The sequence below is a fragment of the Acinonyx jubatus genome, chromosome C2 (assembly GCF_027475565.1).
Source record: "Acinonyx jubatus isolate Ajub_Pintada_27869175 chromosome C2, VMU_Ajub_asm_v1.0, whole genome shotgun sequence".
NCBI classification, from domain to species: Eukaryota; Metazoa; Chordata; class Mammalia; order Carnivora; family Felidae; genus Acinonyx; species Acinonyx jubatus.
The window spans coordinates 112,890,538-112,906,012 of NC_069384.1; the positions used below are offsets into that span (position 1 = coordinate 112,890,538).

The 15,475-nt window shown below is 41.2% G+C and overlaps 1 protein-coding gene across 1 annotated transcript in view; it reads left to right on the plus strand.

The window, feature by feature from the left end:
• The window catches only part of WWTR1 (WW domain containing transcription regulator 1), a 134,519-nt gene that overhangs the window by 110,313 nt on the left and 8,731 nt on the right, over positions 1-15,475 (plus strand). The window contains exons 5-6 of the mRNA XM_027061617.2: positions 12,962-13,095; positions 14,299-14,411. Coding sequence (XP_026917418.1) covers positions 12,962-13,095; positions 14,299-14,411 — 247 coding nt within the window. The remainder of the gene's footprint in view (positions 1-12,961; positions 13,096-14,298; positions 14,412-15,475) is intronic.

Below are 15,475 nucleotides of genomic sequence, written 5' to 3' on the forward strand. Positions count from 1 at the left end.
ACCCACAGTTTTCTGCTTCCTTGGTTGCTTGGTCTGTGTGAGAACAGAATTATTTCTTCTGTGTTGTAAACTAATGTAGCCTATGTTTTTAGGTCTCACAAATCTTGCTGGCTACATTTTAGGGAAGAAAGCTTCCGTTTATTGTTCTAATTCTTCAGACTTTCCTTTTTGACTCACATGAAGCAAGATACATGGGTGGCTTCCTTTCACTCGTTTAAGGAAATGAGTAGTTTTAACTGTTCCAGAGAGCTTTCTTGCAAATGTTGTGGGGATATCATGGTAAACACAACTTTTTCTTTTAGTTACATCTCAGACTTTAAAAAATATACATTGACATCTATAAATGAATAATGTATTTATCATGAAATAAATTCCAGGATGAAAGTATGTATACTGTGTGAAGTTTTAAAAACATGGTGAATTAAAATAATTCTTTAGACACGGCCTTTGAAAATGAGGGCAATGAATATAAATTATGTTTTGTTCTTCAGTAGAACTATCCTCTGGATTTGAGGAATACAACTTCATAATATAACTACAGTTGTGCCTCTTTCCCTGAGGATTTACATCTGAATTTTCATGGTTATTTCAGGGTAACAGTTGTTTATTACTGTTTTTAGATATACAGTATCATGTTTCTTAGCAGGAAGTAATTGTATTATTTTTTTGTCTTAGGATAATAATCCCATTTGGGATATTTTTTCTATTTTATAATATACACCAAATTAAACAGTATTATAGTAGCATTTATAAGCTTTCTCTTAGTTTTACATTTAAATAAGCTTTAGTGAGTTTTTTCTTCTTACACAAAGCTATCACCATTCTGCAAAGAACTGCTTGTTTCTCAGTTTCTGCCGCTTTCTGTGTTTCTCTTTCTCTTGCCCCACCTCTTTCTTTCCCACAGAAAGTATTTCTGCAAAGGGGTGGGAAAGAGTGCCCCAAGTTGTTTCCTTTATTCCAACCATAGGTGCCTTTGAACCAGAACGTAGTATTGATGGTTCGTATTACAGAAATGCCAACCAAGTTCATTAAATACTGATCCCTTGAGGCTGTGGGACTAGGAGCATTTTGCTGCATCATATTGTGCAATTCTCCTGTACAGCACAGTGGGGAGAAACGTCCAGATTTGCTCATGGAGGCTCACATAGTTCACACTGCGCGCGCGCGTGTGTGTGTGTGTGTGTGTGTGTTGTAGTTAGGAGGAGGAAAGGAGATGGAATGGATGGTTCTGATGTCTTTTTATTTTCATTATGGAATATAGGAAAAAAGGCCTGAAGAAACGTTTTAATTGTGGAAGGTCTCCCCACTCCCATCCAGAGGCAGCCTGCTACTCAGTGTCAAAGATTCTGTTTAAGGCCATACAATAAAGTGCTGGAGTGTTCTCTGATAGTTTTCTGGGGCACTTGCCAAGATGCCTCATTGTTCAGGTGTGGATTATGTCTATCATCTTGGGTTTTCTTTACTTCTTCTCCTCCTCTTCCTTCTTTTTTTTTTTTTTTTTTTTGGTGATTTTTCTGCCTCACTATTTGCACTTAGGCCAGGGCAAGGACAGGGAAATGGACTGTCAATAGAGGTGATACTTGGCTCACCTGTTTAGCTGCCTTTTAGAATTTGGTAGAAAACAGGAATAAGGATAGAGGAAATGGTGGTCCTGATGAGGGCTGAAGATTATCTGTAGACTTCCAGTTGTTCATCCTGTCCCACTGCCGTGCCCTTGGTAGTCAACAACTGTCTGAATAGTCTTTGCTCCCTGGGCAGTTTGTAATGAGCGTGGCTCTCCTCTTGCTTCCCCAAGGGCACGAGCTGTACAGGCTGACTTCTTGGGGGCCTTGCGCTTCAGGCAGCCTTGACCTACCTGCATTCATCACGAGAGAATTTCCAAGAGAGAGGCCCCTTTCCTCTTTCTTCTTTCCTTTTTCGTTCTTTCTTTTACATTTTTTTTTAACATTTATTTAATTTTGAGCGACGAAATGTGAGCGTGCATGAGTGGGGAAGGGGCAGGCACAGAGACGGAGACACAGAATCTGAAGCAGGCTCCAGGCTCTGAGCTGTCAGCACAGAGCCTAACATGGGACTTGAACCCATGAACTGTGAGTTCATGACTTGAGCCGAAGTCATATGTTCAACCGACGGAACCACCCCAGCGCCCCAGGAATCTTCTAAAGTAGGAGAGTTTCATTAAAAATGGCCCCTACAGTTTGCCTTGGCTGCTATAGCAACAGTTGAACTTCTTGTATCCGATAACTGATGAGTTATCTTGGAATGTTGGCAGGTGCTCCAAGCTAAGGGGTGCCCCAAAAAAGCACAGGGGAATCCCAGCCAGGTCTGTGGCACACAGTCATAGTAGGAAAGTGAATGTTACCCTGCTTTCAACAGGCATGTATCACACACATTGTGGAGAGTGAATTTTTGTGACAGACATTCTCTCTTGTCCATGATCATGAGAGTTTTATTTTGCGAAGTTTCCCAAACAAGAAGAGGCAGCTTCAAGTTGATGAGCAAAATGGCAACTCTAGAAAAGAAAGCAATCTCAGTTGAAGCTGTGCTTCCCAGTATCTTCCTATTGTTAAAAAATAAATTTGAATTCAGTTTGTGACATTTTTTTTCTTTTTAATGAGAAAAATATAATGTTTTTAATTTATTAAAGATATAATTGACTAGGGTTTTTTTTCTGATTGAGATGAAAGAAAGCATGCACTAAGTGAGAGAGGCGGGTCCAAAAAAGGAACATACACTATATGACTCCATTTATATGACATTCTGGACAAAGGCAAAACTATAGGAACAGAGAATGGAAGTGGTTGCCAGGGTTGGGGGTTGGGGGGCTGCCTGCAAAGGGGCAACACCAGGGAATTTTGGAGCTGGTGGCACAGTTCTGTAGCTTGATTGGGGTAGCTATTTCACAACCCCATGGATTTGTCAAAACTCAGAAATGTACACCGCAGGGCCCCTGGGTGGATCAATTGTTAAGCATCTGACTGCAGCTCAGGTCATTATCTCACAGTTCGTGAGTTTGAGTCCCACATCCGGTGATCTCGAGCCCAGCTTTGGGTGAGTTTGTGCCCCGCTTCGGGTAAAACACGAACCCCACTTCTGGTGAGCCCCGCTTCTCTCTCTCTCTCTCTCTCTCTCTCTCTCTCTCTCTCTCTCTTTCTCTGTCCCTTGCTTACTTGCACCCTCCTCTCTCTCTCAAAAATAAATAAATAAAATAAATAAAAAATAAAAAAAGAAGTGCCTACCACAGAGTGAATTTTACTATATATAATTAAAATAATAATAAAGTGAAATCATCATACAAGAAAGACAAAACACATTCATTGTAAAACAATGTTTAAAATACTCAACAACAAGAACATAAGAATCACTCATACTCTTACTTTGAGAGGGTGGCTGTGAAGATGCTGGTGATTCCTCTCCAGTCTTTGTATGTATCTGTGTGTATGCTGTGTTTTTTTAAAACAAAATTGGTAGCATGTCATACTCCCATTTTGTTATCTCTTCTTCTTAATATATCGGGAAGTCATTTATTTATTGTGTATCAGCCATGGAAGTTGTGCCGTGACTTTGGTTGTATGTATTGTAAGCTGCCTGGGATCCTTTCCACAACGGGGCTGGACATAATTTTCAAAATACCGTGAACCACACATGCCCTCAATAACTGTAGAATATTCTGTTACAGCTTAAAAATCACAGTAGTTGCTCAGTATCATAAAGGGCATGTTTGCAACTTTACCCGATGAAATGGAAAATTTTGGTAACTGGTAAGAAATTGAGAAACAGGCCTCTCAGTCACTATTTACTCATCGAGAAGAACAATCCCTTGACATGAAAACAGAGTCATGACTTTATCTAAGCAGAGTATTTCTTTTCATGTGTATTATTCTTTTAAATATGAAGCTGGGGGGGGCCTTCTGCCTTGAAGATTTTAACCTCAAGGGCTTCCTGTCAGCCCCCTGGAAGATTCTTAAGTGGAGAAGCCTTCGCTCCCCCTTGTCCCTTCTCAGGGCCTGTCTTGTTGAGAAACCATTATTATTCCTAGACGAATTCAGCTGTGCTTTTACCCTTGTCTGTCTCATAATTGGAGCTCCGTGGACGGGAGAATGTAGCTTGTCAAACAAAACTGCTGACTAAGCCTGGTCTCTCGTTGCCAGGGCAACGGGGATGGGGACAGAGGGTTTGGGCGGGAGGCCTCTTTTGGAATTCTTCTGGCAGGTCTCACAGATTTCTGTTAGGCCTGACAGCCACTACTGGGTCTGGCTGGCCAGCTGGCCGGCCTCGAGCAGCCATTCCTGACTGTGGGCCCAGGAGGGACACACCCGGCCCTGAGCAGCGTTGCTCTGAGAGAAGGATCTGAAGTCTGGTTTTTGTCATGTGAAGAATAGCTATGTAGAGAGGTTAAAAAGTGTCATATGATGGCAGGTCGTGAAGCATAAATGGTGGCTGTTTCATAAAGAGTCTTTCCTTCAGAAGGTATAATTTAACTTTTCGAAAAGCATTTCATAGAATTAGGTTTCAGGGTCGACTGTTGTCCAACCAATATGTAAATCTACCTATGATAGCCGAGCTACTTAAGTTCATTCATTCATTTGTTCAACAAACGCTCCAGGTGCTGTGCACGTCAGTGAGCACACAGACGTGGTCCCTCCTTTCTAGAGAGCTTCAATTCTAACTTCTGTCAGTGTTTTCGTTTGTCTACAAGTCCCAGCAAACACTCCGTTTTCTAAAATGTCTCGGTGCTCCTATGTTGTTGAGAAATAATATCAATTCTTTTTACAAGGACCCTTTTTAAAAAACGGTATAAACTGAACACATGTTTAAAATAGAGGGTCACCAAGCTTGCACAAAGGAAAAACACAGCTTCATACTTCTGATCTTAATAAGATCACCAGGGTATGAAGAAATAGACCATTTCAAAATCCATTCAGCAGTTGTTGTTTTTTTGTTTTTTTTTTTTTCTTAGTGAAGAGAGAATATCTAAATTGTAATGCTTTCCTTAATATGATTCTAAGGAGCAACAGAGATTATAGAATAACACAAGATAGTTGTATACATACTGAATGGAAAGATTAGCAAACAGGCCATGGTAATCAATGGACTCAACAAATGTTTTCCCCAAAGTGTGAGAGTTTCGACTGTTCTTTCATAGCGGCAGTCTGGCAGCTGAGAATGTATGATGAGGTATTTGAAAAAGGGAGGCTCCAGGAAATGTGACAATGAATTTCTAGAATCTCTTGGCATAGAGTTAAAAAGAAATTTACATTGGGAAAATTTTTTTTTCCTCTAAAGAAGGTAAATAATTCAGCATTCTCCCTCAAGTCCCTTAGGGTTTTGGCAGAGACAGCAACTCTTCTGTACCAGAGTAACTATTTTAATGTTAGGATTTCAAAATATTGTCTTTATTTTATTTTATTTTTTCATTTGTTTCTACTCACCCCACCCTTTATAATTAAAACAAGCCAATCTTCCAGTTTTGTAGAATCCCTGGCCACACACGCTAGAATCAAACAGAGCGCCCTCAGAAGGGGTTATTGTCATTTGTTTCTCTTTGAAGTACATTCCAGTGAGGGCAGGAGCTGGCTGGCTGCAGGCATGCCCTCATCCAAGGATGGACAGGGCTGCAGGATGCTTTCAACTGCTGTTTACTTTCTCACCTCCTCTGTTGATTTATTCCACAGGCAAGCTGTAGGCCAGTGGGGAGCTGGAAGGAAAGGAGCTTTGAGGTTTGCTTCCCGGGACATCTTCAACTTACAAATCAGCATTTGTCTTTCACATCCCTCACTCTGTTTTACACCCACCCCCTTCCCCAGCTGCTAGGAAAGGAGTTTGTTGTTGTTGTTGTTGTTGTTGTTGTGTGTGTGTGTGTGTGCGTTTTTTTTTTTTTTTAACCCACTTATAATTATTCATCTCAGGGACCTGGATGAACAACCACAAACTCTGAATGAGATTCTCAGGCCCTTATTTTGCAACAGGCTTTCCACCCTCAGCTTGGATAGAGAAAAATAAAGTTGTGGTAGAGAAGGGTAGGGGTGGGGTTACTAAGGGCAGCTTTCCAGATCTTTCTGAAACTGGCCTTTAAAATCTGAACTTACAACTTGATGTGTTGTGAATTCCCAGGACACTAGCTCCACCCATATACGTTGAAAAGGAGCATAAAATATGTCCAGTTCAGGGAGGGAAACTGTGTTCAGGACAGATAAACAAGCTGTTTCATCCAGTCCTCCTCTAAACTGCCTAAAGGAAGGGGGTTGGTATTTCCATTTTTTAGCTGGGAAAATAGGCTCAGAGAAATGAAATAACTTGCCTACGTCCCACAGCCAGTAGGTGAAAGAGCTAAAACGTGGAGGTCTCCTGACCTCAACCCTTGGTTTTTCTTTCTCTGCCATACACTGTCAGTGTGGTGGATACAAAAACAGACTCTGGAGATACATCTTGGGAAGGTTGCTTAACTTCTCCAAGCCTCAGTTTTCTCATCTGTAAAATGGAGACAGTTGGGTTGTCCTGAGGATGAAATGCTAAAGTGCCCAGAACAGAGCTCCGCACATAGTAAGTGATATGCAAGAGTTGGCCAACATCTCTGCCTCCTCAAACGTGTAACACTATCAGTAACTTATTCTGTTGACTGCCTCAGTGGGCCAGGTTCTTTATAAATGTGCTTTTAAATCTTTTTAACAGCCCTGCAAGATGACTCTTTTATAAGCAGTCTTTTTTCCCCCCAGATGAATAAACTGTCAAGAAAGATTAAGAATTTAGCCCAAGATGTTATAGGTAGGGAGTAGCCAAGCTGGGATTTGAACTGCAGTCTTTCCAATTCCAGGGACACTTTCTCTCTTGTGCCAAGCTCTGGACATGTCTGATAGCATTTAACCCTCATCAACTGCTTGAGAATTCCAGTGGCTAGTAGCCCAGAGAATTGAGAAGAGCCAATCCCACCACTCAACAAGACTATTAGCTGGAAAGCCCTTCATCAGATCTGCATCAAATCTGTGGTGGAAGGAATCTTCCTTCTTCCACGTGATAGTCCATGATAGCTTGAGAGCCTTGCTTCTTCGTAAGTCATGAGACCCAGACCCCTTCCAGCCTGAGTTTTCTCCTCCGGTCACTCTTTGCAAAGTATAAAACAGAGACCTGGATGTAGCCTTGCATGTGGAGGTTGACTGGAGGTAGGAAGGTCTTTTGGAATATCTAGAGAAGCAGTGCTGATTTGCTACTTGAAATGGAAAGGAGGTTTGGAGTATGGAGATATCAAGGAGATAGAACCCACAAGGCTTGGCCCTTGTCCACCTCTTTCTCCCTCTCTAGAATCCTTTGCGAGGTAGGGCACTGGCCTGTGCTCATTGTTGTATCCCTGCTGCCAAGAACAGTACCTGGGCACCTGGTAGCTTCTGTTGTATTTTTTTTAAAAAAATAAATACAGGTACAAATGAATGAATTTCTATGGGGGCTGAGGGAGTTGGTGGACTTGGATTTTGAGCTGGGATAGGTGGTGTTAGCTTTAGGTGAAGGCTTAAAGTCAGCCAGGAAGTGCTGCTTTGGGGCCAGATGAGGAGTGCATTGTGAGATGTGGGGTTTCAGATCCCAGCTGGATACGTGTATTCAGAAGTCCAGGGCCAGGAGAGGGGAAGCTGGTGGCTTGCTGGTGGTCAGGGAAGGCATTCTGGAAAAGATGGAACAACAGAACCTCAAAGGGTGGGGGAGATAGAACTAAGTGAAGAGGGACCCGAAGTACGAGGAGTCTAGGAAACGGAAGACTTGTCCGAGAGGACAGGGTGGGGGTACCTGGGAAGGCATGTGTGCATATACCTACTGGACTGGAGTGGAAATGGGAGGTGAGAGTGAGACCAAGAAGCTCAGATGTGCCTCCAGCCTAGCCTTTGTTCTCCTGCCTGGACTAGGGGGAGCTGGGGCTTCAGCTCAGGCTAAAGCAGCTGCCACACCCACTCTCTGAGTTGGTGGCCTGAGTCTAGGCCTAGACCAACCTTGGCTGACTGAGCCTCTGTTTCCACATCCGTTTGCTTACTCCGCTGCCACCACTTCTGTCTGTGGTTTAGCTATTTTACCTTCGTCAGTCTTGACTGCTGCTTCTTGGTCAAACCAAAGTCAGGCATGTAGGACAGCAGATGTCATGTGGCAGCCAAAATCATACTGAGTCTGGGATTTAATTTTATACCTAATTTTTTTTTTTTTTTAAATAAATCCTCCCTTGTTTGGATGTGGACCTCTTAGTGATGTTAGTCCTTTTATTTCCAAACTTTGGGGTTTGTACTGCTCTTTTTTCCTCCTTTAATTCATGAGCAGAAATAGGAAAATATTTTCATTCAAAAAAAAGGTAGACTTTTAAAAATTCTAAATATGGAACTTACATAATTAAGTGAAGTGAAACTTCTCGCTATTCTCCGTGTATATTAAAAACTATTTATGTTATATAAAGAAGTTTACAGACCTCTCCTTATTTAAAAGAGGGAGGGAAGGAGGGAGGGAGGGAGGGAGGGAGGAAGGAAGGAAGGAAGGAAGGAAGGAAGGAAGGAAGGAAGGAAAGAAAGAAAATTGTTTTCTTAGCTTTGCTGACTCATCATGATGAATTTCACTCGGGTTTAATCCTTCCAAGGTGAAAGTTGACCGGGAAGAAATGTCAAACCACTCAGTGTGGATCAGTTCCACACAATACTGTGGTTTCTGAGATTGTTTTTATTTTTGCTTTTGTTTTCTGGGATTGGATACAGAACATGAGGTAATAATAATATTACTTAGTTAACATTTATTAAATGATCTTGTGTGGGTAGAAGCTGTCATTATCCTCTCTTTCCAAATGAGGAACAGAGAGGTTAACTGGCTGGGAGACAGCAGAGCCAAGGTTCACATCCAAGCACCTGGCCTCAGAATTCCTGCTTCTGACCACTCTGCCCTCCAGCTTATCTTCTGTCTTAGGAGCAGGAAAGAGAGCAGTGGGATCATCACACAAGGATGGAGTTTGTGCCTGGCTAGTTGAGAGATGTATACATAGGGCGTTATTTCACTCATATTTGTGATAGAAGATGAGAATTGAATGTTCTTAGTGTATTTTTTCTTTTATTACTAATCACAATTTAAAATATTCCCATTTGAAGTCTAGTAATATTTTTCATTTATTCATTGAACTTATTGAGTACCTTATTGAACTTATTGAGTATTCATTAAATACTTATTGAGTACCTACTATAGGCCTAGACTGTTCCAGGCAGTGAGGATATAGTTGTGAACATGACAAATTAGATACCTTCTCTCATGGAGTTTTCTAACATTCTAATGGGAAAGATCAGAGAAATAGTTAAGTTGTGGGGCACCTGTGTGTCTTAGTCAGTTGAGCATCTGACTTTGGCTCAGGTCAGAATCTCATGTTTCTTGAGTTCAAGCCTCGAGTTGGGCTCTGTGCTGACAGCTCAGAGCGTGGAGCCTGCTTCAGATTCTGTGTCTCCCTCTCTCTCTGCCCCTCCCCTGCTCATGCTCTGTCTCTCAAAATAAATAAACGTAGAAAAAACATTTAAAAAAAAAGAAATACTTAAGTTGCTATGAAGAAACTTTCATGCAGTCTCTGAAGAGGTAGCATTTGTAGGAGGCAGATAGTAGATGACATATGAACTTTGGGAAGATCCGAGGAGCACGTTCCAAGTAGAGGGAACACATGGTACAGATGATGGCAGTGGGAGGAGCACTGGGAAGGGAGTGAGTGAGGGGAGCATGTCAGAGACACAGGAGGAGAAGCAGACAGGGCTGGCACATTGGGCTTTGTGGGGCACCATCCAGAAGGGTGTAGAGCAGGGGCCCAACATGATCTTATTTGACTGCTGTGTGGAATGATTTGTAATCCAAGAATAATCTTGGAAAGAGTATTGCCCCCTATAATAACTTTCTAACTCAGTCAAGTATGATTGATGTCTCAAAGTTATTATTCAGGTACATTCAACACGCTTTCTGTACTCTTTCTCATTTGTCAGTCATTTGAAGGTGGAAAATGATAATGTGAGCCCCCTACAGACAGAACATAGCATTGCCTCTTTTGATGACATGGGGTCAAGCCTTCAAAATAGTTGGGGAAATGACGATGCTGAGGAATGGAACTTTAATTATCTTTAATTTAAAATAGGGGGAACAGATGTGAATTGGCAGATGGCACAGTGAAACGTTTTCCCCAATATAGTATAGGTTATTTCAACTTTGGTTATTATAGTCTTTTTGAATTTTATTTATGTATTTAATCACACACAAGCGGTCTTGTAAAAATTTATATTGTATCTATTTGAAATATGCCAGCAATAATTTAAATGAAGAGGAAAGCTTAATTTATATATTTTATAGCTAGTTTTTGATAGTTTTTCTTTTAATTTAAACATTTTACTTTCATGTCATTATAGAAGACAAATAGTTCATATGTATTATGTACGTGTATATTTTTTATCCAGTAAAGTTCCACAAATAATTCTTATTGTATTTAAATTCAGACCACATTGGTATTGGAAATTCAACCAGTATTCTTAAGACACATGGTGAGAGGGGCGCCTGGGTGGCTCAGTCGGTTAAGCTTCCGACTCTTGATTTTGCCTCAGGTCGTGATCTCACGGTTTGTGAGTTCGAGCCCTGCGTTGGGCTCCGCACTGAGCGTGCCCAGCCTGCTTAGGATTCTCTGTTTCTTTCTCTCTCTGCCCCTCCCACGACCTATCTCTTCTCCCAAAATAAATAGATAAAATTAAACAAAAGATGTATGGTGAAAAAATTTTGTCAGATATAAGGAAATGCAGCAGTCTCTTCAACTTGTATGTTCAAAAGCATACCATTTAAGGGTAAACCCCACATTTATTTAGAATGGTTAGAAAATAGAATGTGCTAGTTAAAGTTGATTTTTTATGTCGTGAAGTTTATTGACCACAGGATCTCTGCATTCACAGTTTATAAAACACTAGAGGGGTGCCTGGGTAACTTAGTCAGTTAAACGTCTGACTTCGGCTCAGGTCATGATCTCACAGTTTGTGAGTTCAAGCCCTGAGTTGGGCTCTCTGCCGTCAGTGCAAAGCCAGCTTCAGATCTTCTGTCTCCCCCTCTGTCTGCACCTCCCCCATTCTCTCTCCCTCTCTCAAAAATAAACACACGTTAAAAAGAAAAGTTAAAAAAATTAAAAAATCAAAGAAGTAGAAATCTTATCATTGACTAGATGTTTTCAGACTGGTTTGTGTGTATGAGTGTGCATGGTGGACTCTGGTCTTCTCACACCAGGTTCAGGTTCAGGTTCTCTATGAGGTCCTCGGTAAGCTTTGGTTGGAGAATAAGTTTTCTAATGCACATTTCCTACAATGTAAAAACAACTATCAGAAAACAACTTAATTTTTCTAGATCTATTCAGAAAGTACTTCCAAGATTGGAATTATGAACTAAAATCAACCTTAAAAAAAAAAAAGTCCATTTGGGGCACCTGGGTGGCTCAGTTGGTTAAGCGTCCAACTTCAGCTCAGGTGATGATCTTGCAGTTTGTGGGTTCAATCCCCACGTTGGGCTCAGTCTTAACAGCTCAGAGCCCGGAGCCTGCTTTGGATTCTGTGTCTCCCTCTACCTGCCTCTCCCCCATTTGCACTCTTGTGTTTCTCTCAAAAATAAATAAACATTAAAAAAACCTTTTTTTAACTTCCTTTTTTTTTTTTTTTTTTTTGGTTTGCTTTTTTTGGATTACTGGAGAAAATTTGTTAAGTATTCTGGTTATTTGCAACCAGAACAGAAGTGAGCCAGAGGCCCTTTCTAGCCAGGGTGTTTATTTCAATACAAATTAACAATGCAGTTTCTTATCAATCAGGTGTCTCATGTTTTATAAGAGTCACGCTACCATAACTCCCCGTAACAGTACAATGAACTCTAGTAACCGAAAGTTTTTATTGCCGATGACTTCACTAGACTTGTCTAGACAGCAGTTACTCTCTAAAATCATAGCATGTTAGGGCTGGAAGAGATCTAACAAAGATACCGTAATTTAGATGGCCTAAATATTCTGTTTGCCATTGTAGCCATGGTTTTGGGGTTTGAGAGATGGTAAGACCAATGACTTCAGGCTGGAAAGTGGGAAACTGATAGGCATAAATATAGGAAGGGCCGAACTTTGGTTTTGGATGCGAGTATAAACATATAAAAGTATTCTTCTCTGGAAAGAGCAGCAAATTTGAAAGGAATTTGATGTCTGCTCATGGTTGTCAAAGTGAGAGAGACTCCCTGGAGGTTTTACCCGGAGAAAGTAATTGCAGTCAAATTCATAACCTTTTGGATTGACTTCTTTTGGCAAAGTAATGCCAGCTTAAGAAAAAAATAATTCTAGCATTCTAATTTTTGGTAATGAAATCCATATGCTATCAGTTTGTTGTTAGTGAGATTGGGTTTGGCTCCGCATGGTTCCGCAACCTTCAGTCATTTTAATCAGGTCAACAGAATGATTAGTCAAATAGAAACACTGACCGACTAACAAACTTTTTAACTGGTTGTTTTGCTCTCCTGGTTGATGCAGATACGATTTGATGTAGAGCCTGACTCTGTGGCAAAGACCAGACTGTACCTGCTAGATCAAAGGAGTTCAGTTGCTTTGATTGACTTAGATTTGGTCTGAGCATCTGGCATAAAAATAGCCTTGTCTCTGAGAAAGTGTCTCGACGCCTTTATATGATTTGAGTATTTAAATAACTGGATGGGTGGGACAGTTGTTACAGAAGTGTCCTGAGGTAGATAGTCGCGGACCTTCTCATTAACTTTGTAGATGTCAGAAAGTGACTTATGCCAGTAAGACTTTCTCCAGAGAAAGAACAGTAATGATTTCCTGATGATTTTGACTGATAGGGAACAAACGTTAAGTGTTTTGTGTTTGGCGGAAGGTTTTCATGTGAAACACACTTTGCTCCAATTCTCGTGAAAATGAGTGAATAACTTGCCTCTCCCTCTGACTGTCCTATTTCTGTAGGAAGCCGCCCTCTGTAGACAGCTCCCCATGGAAGCCGAGACTCTAGTCACTGTTCAGCCTGCTGTCAACCCGCCAGCCATGACCCCAGACATGAGATCCATCACTAATAATAGCTCAGATCCTTTCCTCAATGGGTAAGTTAGCATTTTGGAGTAACTTCTTTTTGCTTTCTTTATTATGTGGTCTTAATGTATAATGGGTCTTTGTTTATGTTGGGGAAAGGTGGGGAGCTTGAAGTGTGGGGTGGGGATTGAGGGAAGCCCTCCATTTCCTGATGTTGGTAATTGTACTATGGTTATGTAAGATGTCCTTGGGGAAGCTGGGTGAATGGTGCACAGGAACTCTGTACTCTTTTTACATCTTCTACGTGGGTCTAAAACTATTTTACAGTAAAAAAATTTAATTAAAACAAAGAGATGATGTTTTTAAAATATGAAGCATGTGAGCAGAAAGAAAAGATAATTTGGCCAGAAACATGTTCATGAGTAGAAGTAGTCAAACCTTAATTGTAGCTTTTTCAACCCAAGTAAAGGGCAGTTCTCTGTTTCCTGTGTCTTTTCTGCTCTTGCAGAGGCTTGTAGCAAACAAACAAATACAATTCTGAAAGTTTTTAAAAACAGAGAGAGAGGTGAAAACAAACAGTAAGTGAAGTAATGAAGAAAAGGAATTTTTAAATTCATGATAATGAAGAAAAGGAATTTTTAAATTGTTTAAATGTTTAAATTGTTTAAATTGTTGACTTGAAATATTGCAGATGTGCAGAATAATATAAATAACAGGATTTGCCCATGTATACAACACTCATATTTGCCATACTGCCATAGATCTTTTTTTTTTTAAGTATTATAGTTAATATTTAAACCCATCCCCACCGCCACTGAACTCTGTCTCTTTCTCTTCTTCCCTCCCTAGTGGTAGCCACTATTCAGAAATTGGTGTATCCATCACACATATTTTTATACTTCCTTTTGGTTGTTAATGTATGCATTCATAAGTAATATTGAACATTGTTTTCTTTTTTAAGAAATTTACATAAATGCCATCATACTCTATTTGCAGAACATGGTTCAACTTATTATTTTGAGATAGAAAGGAAATCAGTGTCAATTTACCATGAAAGGCCACTTTTATTTGCCTACAGTCTTTTAATTTCACTGACATTGGTGTGCATGCTTTAAAATTAATGGGAGGTGCAAAGTCTGCCTCCCTTCATTACCTGGAAAGCGGGACAGAATGGCAGAACTGCACCAGTTTAGGGTTTTTGTGACCTGTGGTTTTATTTTGGAATTTCTTGGCGTGGGCTTGCATTGAAGTTTCTCCCATATTTTGCTCCCCAGGGGGCCCTATCATTCGAGGGAGCAGAGCACCGACAGTGGCCTTGGGTTAGGGTGCTACAGTGTCCCGACGACCCCAGAGGACTTCCTCAGCAACGTGGACGAGATGGACACAGGTGAGAGCAAAGCCTGCGGGTACTTGCAGTGTGTTTGCACGCTTGCATCGCCCCCTTGGTCCTCTCTGTTCTGCATCCCACCAGAAACACGTCATCTCAACAGTAACATAAAGTGACAACTGAAAAGCCACCCAAACCTCAGGCACTATTAACAAATTCTAGTCCTTTCTTCCACAGTTTATACAAATGCAGTTTTATATATGGCACGGAATTTTAAATTCCTCTTTCTTCCTTCCCTTCCCGCCCTTCTTCCTTCTCTCCCTTTCCTCCTTTCTTTCCTTTCTTTTTTTTAAAAATGTTTATTTAGTTTTGAGAGAGAGAACACAAGCTAACAGCAGCGAGCTGGATGAGGGGCTCTGAAACTCATGAACCATGAGATCATGACTTGAGCTAAAGTTGGACGCTCAACCAACTGAGCCACCCAAGACCCTCTTTCCTTCCTTCCTTCCTTCCTTCCTTCCTTCCTTCCTTCCTTCCTTCCTTCCTTCCTTCCTTCCTTCCCTCCCCTCCCCTCCCCTCCCCTCCCCTCCCCTCCCCTCCCCTCCTTTCCCTCCCTCCCTTTCATTCTTCCTCTCCTCCCCTTTCTTTCTTCCTTTCCTCCTTCCCCCCCACTTCCTTCCTTGCTTCCTTCATATAGCCTCACAATTGCATTAATGCCACACTGTCTACTCTGCCATTCTTCCACAGTGGAATATTTATGCCCTTCTAGCTTGCAGTTGTAATATATGGGCCACTTTTTCTCTTGTGAAGTCGGACTTCATATCTTTTCATGTCATTTGCTGCATTTGGAGAGCAATTGGTAGTGGGCATTTGGAAAGTTAAGCAACTCAGAAGATTCTAAATTGTCAGCTCCAAGTCCCAACATGGTAACATCCCTCAGCAATTAAAAAGAAGAGTCAGGGGCTCATGGGTGGTTCAGTCGGTTAAGTGTCCGACTTCGGCTCAGGTCATGATCTCCCATCTAGTGAGTTCGAGCCCCGCATCAGGCTCTGTGCTGACAGCTCAGAGCCTGGAGCCTGCTTCGGATTCTGTCTCTTTCTGCTCCTATTCCACTCATGCTCTTT